This window comes from Phragmites australis, chromosome 11 (assembly GCF_958298935.1).
Source record: "Phragmites australis chromosome 11, lpPhrAust1.1, whole genome shotgun sequence".
Taxonomy (NCBI): Eukaryota; Viridiplantae; Streptophyta; class Magnoliopsida; order Poales; family Poaceae; genus Phragmites; species Phragmites australis.
In genome coordinates, this window is record NC_084931.1 from 6,794,080 (window position 1) to 6,800,109 (window position 6,030).

The 6,030-nt window shown below is 40.1% G+C and overlaps 1 protein-coding gene across 1 annotated transcript; it reads left to right on the plus strand.

Moving 5' to 3' along the window:
* Positions 1-3,278: 3,278 nt before the first annotated feature.
* On the plus strand, positions 3,279-5,675 carry LOC133885724 (large ribosomal subunit protein uL5). The gene is made up of 5 exons (XM_062325462.1): positions 3,279-3,438; positions 3,550-3,657; positions 3,959-4,001; positions 4,089-4,284; positions 5,314-5,675. The coding sequence occupies exons 1-5, from the start codon at positions 3,436-3,438 to the stop codon at positions 5,507-5,509; spliced, it is 546 nt and encodes a 181-aa protein (XP_062181446.1). The 5' UTR covers positions 3,279-3,435; the 3' UTR covers positions 5,510-5,675.
* Positions 5,676-6,030: the final 355 nt, after the last annotated feature.

Genomic DNA, 6,030 nt, shown 5'->3' on the forward strand with positions numbered 1-6,030 from the left:
ATGTAGTTAGTATTTGAAAGATTAAGAGAAACAAAAGAGAAAAGGTACAGGTGTGGTGCCGCAAAGACTTTTGCGTGTGTTCCTCTTCTATGTTCTGCTTGTTAGCTTTCTTTGTGCGTGTTCGCCGTGTGTGTGATTCCGCTCGGCTGATCGCGTTTATCGCTGGCTGGAACCAACACATGCGATTTAACGAGCTTCAGCCCCCCGCGTAGGGACCTAGCTACATGCTCTGGCGGAATCTTGCAGAGGCCAGTCCCTCCGCCCTTGTGTGTGTCGCCCATTATATTTCTCCTATGTATGGCTTTTAGCCAAAAGTAATGAGTTTAGGACCCTTCCAAGTCCCCTAGCTATATACATGCATGTCGTGCTCGATACCTTTCACATAGGCTGTTGCCTGCTGGTCACTTTTTCGGAAATATAAAGCAAAAGCAAAGAAGATTGTAGCTGAAGGGCAAACTCAACAAGGTTTTGGTTGTGATTGAAGGGCAAACTCAATAACAAGTACCACCTATTGTTCCAGTTGTGAGTGAAGGGCAAAATAATATTGTAATCTTCTATTTATGTAAGATCTTATTTCATATTTAAACTATTTATTATTTGTGTTTTTATAAATTTTGAACTTATTGGTTGAGTTTATGATATTATGAGATTTTTTAAATATATTTGTATTGTACTTTTGTCAATTTTATACTCCTCTATAGAATTTACGGTCTTATAAAAATTTAGAGCACACCCAACGACAAAAATCCTTTCTCCTCCGCTGGCTCTCAGAGGAGCTTATACATGAGACGAATTCTGCAGAGTCACCAGTTAGCATGTCTATTGGATATGCATATGCAGCATGTTCTCCAGGTCATGATGGCATGCTTGTAGCTGCTGTCGCATAATCATCTTGGGACTTTGGGCTGGTGTCCACCCGCACATAGTGTCTTGGGTGTCCTCAAGGAGGTTGGGTCCCCTGTGATTTTTTCAGAAAATAAAATAAAAGGGCTTCAAACAGAGGACATGCATAGTGCAACCAGAAGCTGGTTCATGAGTTCGGAACCATCTTGCATACGCAAGACTTCAAGAGATACTATACGTGCCTTATGGCTAATGTGCCAAGTGTATATTCCTATATAATTATGAATACATGCGGTGCAACATTGGTGGTTGATATATATATAATTATGAATACATCATTGAGAATCAGGAGCTTCATTGCTTAAGTTCCAGCGTGATTACAGTCTGAGTCCAAGCATTCTCGGACAGGAAGAGCTGCCTCAACAGACCACTCACCCCTAACCATGTTTTTTTTTTATGAAACAATAGGATCGTCTCCTGCTGGTTATGCATTAAAATAAAAAAAGTTTATAGTAGAACTTTACGGACCAAAAACAAAAATTAAGAGACATATTCAAGTTATTCTAAAGATGCAAGCCATTGGGCTATAGAATCAACTTCTCTTTGTCTCGCACCTTTGGATAACCATGGTGAATTCCTTTTTGAAATTATTCCTTACTGCCTCTGTAGATGGATGCACATCATTGAAAACCCATCATTTCGAATAGTTCAAATGCTCTAGCACATTAGAGTCATGATATCTGTAGCAAAGGAAACACCCAATTTTTTTTGAATAGCCTAAGACTTTGAAAATGACTCAGTTGCAGGTTTATTCGTAATCCAAGTGAGGCCCAACAATTTCTGGCAAAATTACAATGTGAAACAAATGCCTTCTACTTTCCTCAATCTTTAAAATGGAAAGGTCACAGATGTAGGATGGTACATGCATGTTCTTTCTGTGAATAAGCTCCCTTGTATTAAGCCTATCTTTTAGAAGAAGCCAGAAAAAAGACTTTATGTTTCATTTGACAACAACTATTCCAAATCCATTTAAAGATCGGGTGAATTGGTGTGTGCCCAATAAGAATCTTGTATAGTTTAGCAGCTGAGAATGTAGCATTGCCCCATAAGTATGTCCAGGTGTCACCATCATCTAAGAAATGGATATTGTATATGTGCTCTTGTAAGTCAGTAGTTGGTCAAAGGCTTGAACAGATAGGGGTGGGTTAAAAATTTGATGCAGCTGATCCGTTGATGTGGCAGATTTAAGAGTAATCATGCTCTTCTTTGTAAATGAGTATAACTCTGGGAAAACCTGATGAAGAATGATTCCTGCCCATAAATTATGCCAAAGGAGGATAGATGTGCCATTCCCCACTTGAGCGGAGGCAATCCCTTTATGACTTAATTTGAGGATATCTCTCCACCAAAAGGACCATTTCTTTCTATTTGCAGCAAAGTTCCATTTGGATAGTAATTATCCCAAACCAAATGCACCCATGGAAGATCCATTTTATTACAAAACTTATGCAGATTCTTAACCAAAAGAGTATTGTTGTGTGTCCTTAATTTAATAACCCCTAGTCCACCTTCTTATTTATGTCTACAAACCATCTTCCATGGGTGCATTTGGAAATACATATTTTTCTTTTCATAGATCCCAGGGTGGAGTGTAAAAGCACATGTTCAAACTTCCATAACTTTGTCTGCGGATTTTGTAAGGAATATTTGTATTTGTCTTGTGAAAATAGTATCACTAGTTTTGTCATGAAAATTATTTTCATAATACAATAATTTTACAACTTTTAAGTATCACTTTCATATAAAAAGTAGGGTTCACAGTTGCAGTATCAATGTTCAAAATGTTATATATTCACAAATTGAGAGTATTTTAGAAAAATAAAAAGTGTAAATTTCAAAAAGGAAAACTATACTAAGATTATAAAAATATCGTAAAACTACACTTTTAAAAATCAATTTCGCAAAATTACACTTCTATTGACATTTTATATCGCAAAACATAACATAAAAAACCGCCCATCTATTTTGTACCATGTCACAAAACTACATATTTCTTCTTGTTTTGTATCACAAAACTACACTTTTAAGCCTTGATGAAATTATAATTTTGTGACATGGAAGGATAATACATGAACTCTGCGATAGGATGACAATAAGTATAGTTTTGTGAAATTGGTAGTAAAAGGTGTAGTTTTATAATGCTAGAGCCAATAAAAGTGTACAATTGTGAAATTGGTTGTAAAAGGTGTAGTTTTGTTATAGTTTTTTCAATTATTGTGTACTTTTTATTATATTTACTAAAGTAAAAATTAGGATTTCATGCTAAATTAAAACTTGGAGATGCATTTTGCCCTTTTGGACTCTGGACAGAACTCTGATGAACACTTGTGAGCTATACACATAGTCTTCCTGATCCACTCCGTCCAGTCCCCTATCGGACGGCTCCAACGCCAGTCTTAACCTCGCGCGGCAACCTCCCGCACTATAAGAGGCCAGGGGTTGTTTTTTAGGGTTTCCGCCGCCGCAGCCACACACACCAAAACCATCCCCTCTCCTCCCCCTCCGCTGCCGTCTCTGCCCTCCCGGATCGCCATGGTGAGCTCCTCCTCCTCCGCCGGCACCGCTGAATGCTCAGCATTTCCGGCACTTTAGTTAGCGCGCGCCCCGCGATGGTCTGATGGTCGCTCACGTGTTCGTGTTCCTCAGGCGTCGGAGAAGAAACAGTCGAACCCGATGCGGGAGATCAAGGTGCAGAAGCTCGTGCTCAACATCTCCGTCGGAGAGAGCGGAGATCGCCTCACCCGCGCCGCCAAGGTATCGTCTTCCCACCCACCCCTTTACCCCGGCGCGAAAACACCTCCAAGCAAAAAAAAAAAAAAAAAAAAAAAAAAATCCTCCTCTGTGAGATGCGAGTATGGATTCGATTCGATTTGGTGTGCTTCGATGCCTGCGATTATATATCTACGCGCGCTCGATTCGTCCCCAGGAAACTTGCCATCGAGTTATTTTTAGTTTAATCTCATGATCGTGCAGAGAATTCGTTAGCTGTTTAGCTTACTAGGGACTTTTGAGTTGTTTATGTGATTGCTAATTAGTTCCCACGCTGCTTTCGTAGGTGTTGGAGCAGCTGAGCGGACAGTCCCCAGTTTTCTCCAAGGGTAACCATCTTCAAATTTTGCCCAATTCAACGAGGCTAAGTGGTTTGAACCAGTGGTATGTATACTGATAGTGGTGTTGTCTTGCAGCGAGGTATACTGTGAGGTCTTTTGGTATCCGGCGCAATGAGAAAATTGCGTGCTACGTCACAGTCAGGGGTGAGAAGGCAATGCAGCTTCTCGAGAGTGGGCTGAAGGTGAAGGAGTACGAGCTACTAAGAAGGAACTTCAGTGAGACTGGCTGCTTTGGGTTTGGTATCCAGGAGCACATTGATCTTGGCATCAAGTAAGATCATCTTTCCTAGTCTGCATATGATTGCAATGTAGATAATCTGTGGCCATGCTTTTATCATCATACAGTTTGGTTCCGCTGAGTATGACAAAGTCCTTTTTGTTTAATTTGTAAGATAATGGAGAGTTTAGGTCACTCATATACATTGTGTTTCAGAATTTAAGAGTAGTAAAGAATTTTACAGCTGTTAAGGCTTGGTTCTTTTGTGTAGAGATTATTTTTGTATAGCATAGGGACACTAGTATGCACTTATTTGATGTGCTTTTTCTCTCTGCATCTAGTAATGGAAGCACATTTTTGAATCTGAACAGTCTAGAGGATTCTATTTATTGTTTTAGGCCATTGGATTTAAGCATATGGCATGATTGGTTCTCTTGCCATTATATAAATCAATAAATGGTTCCAAGTCACACCTGATGCATCTCTACTTAGTTGTGAAGTAACGAGATGTGCTTAACATCTCTACCTAGTTGTGCAGTGATGAAATATGTTTGTTTATCAATTAATAGTATCGCTTGAGTCAAAGTGCAATTTTTTTTGTCTTATACTGTTTTCAGTAATGTCATAGTTTGAGATGGCTTTCCATTTTATGTTACCCTGGTTTTTATGTGTTAGGCTATGAAGCTTAGGTTTTACCTCTGTTACACAACATATTTTGAGTTGAAAGGACCTTAAACATCGTCTGATATGCAAAGCATGTGTTTCTTCCATGTGTACCTAGTGGGATTAGCTTTTGGTTGTACACTATAAAGTGCTAGTGTGCTACGACTGCTATTAAATGACTAGTGATTACAGCCTGAGCGCATTCTCTATTTTACTTTTAGAGATTGCTGCTAGGTACTTTCTTTGAGGCGTAGATATGAATGTTGTTACTTTGAGACTAGTACTAGTTTCCTTGCCAGATCATTTATACTTCATATACCACATTCCCTTTTTTCCTTTCTGAACTTCTTTCTGTTTTTTGCACTGGTGACCAATAATCACTATTGTGCTGGGATATAACTTGATGTTTTTTCTCTTCAGGTATGATCCGTCCACAGGTATTTATGGTATGGACTTCTATGTTGTTCTCGAGCGTGCTGGATACCGTGTTGCTCGCCGGCGCAGGTGCAAGTCCCGTGTGGGGATCCAGCATCGGGTGACCAAGGAAGACGCCATGAAGTGGTTCCAGGTCAAGTACGAGGGTGTTATCCTCAACAAGGCCCAAGCAAACGCCTGATAACCATTCGGGGGAGTAAACCAGTTGTCATTTAGAACTTCTGCTACGTTTAATCTGCTCCATGGAATTGTATGTTTGTTGGATAGCAAATGCACTGTCAATTTTGCCTCTGTTGGAGCTGTTGACCTTCTACGTCCGTAATTCCATCTTGATGATCAGACTAGCACCTATTGGCTGCCTTTTTTTTTTTTCTGTTGCTGCTTTGATCTGGCAGCAAAAGCTGAGCAGCAGTTTGCATGTACTGGTTCATTCTGGCAATGCTTTAGTTCTGTTGGGTGACGGTCATGGTAAACTAGGAAGAGGGAATGGTGTTCGGTGTGGCGGTCATGGAGCACTATGGCGACTTGGATGCTGAGGTTGGGTGTTGTGGGTTCGAGTCATTTTGTAGAGCCACATCGCTTGTCTCCGTGTTTAACACTGACATGCGGATCCATCGAGAACACACTGCCCACTCAAATGGCATTTCACGGTTTATGCCTTGCAATATGGCATATTGACATCCTAGTATCCGAGTTTTTTTT

Excerpts from the sequence above, each read along its gene's own strand:
- LOC133885724 (XM_062325462.1), top strand. Across the intron at positions 3,658-3,958 it reads GCCTCACCCGCGCCGCCAAG|GTGTTGGAGCAGCTGAGCGG; the intron begins GTATCGTCTTCC and ends CTGCTTTCGTAG. Across the intron at positions 4,285-5,313 it reads CACATTGATCTTGGCATCAA|GTATGATCCGTCCACAGGTA; the intron begins GTAAGATCATCT and ends TTTTCTCTTCAG.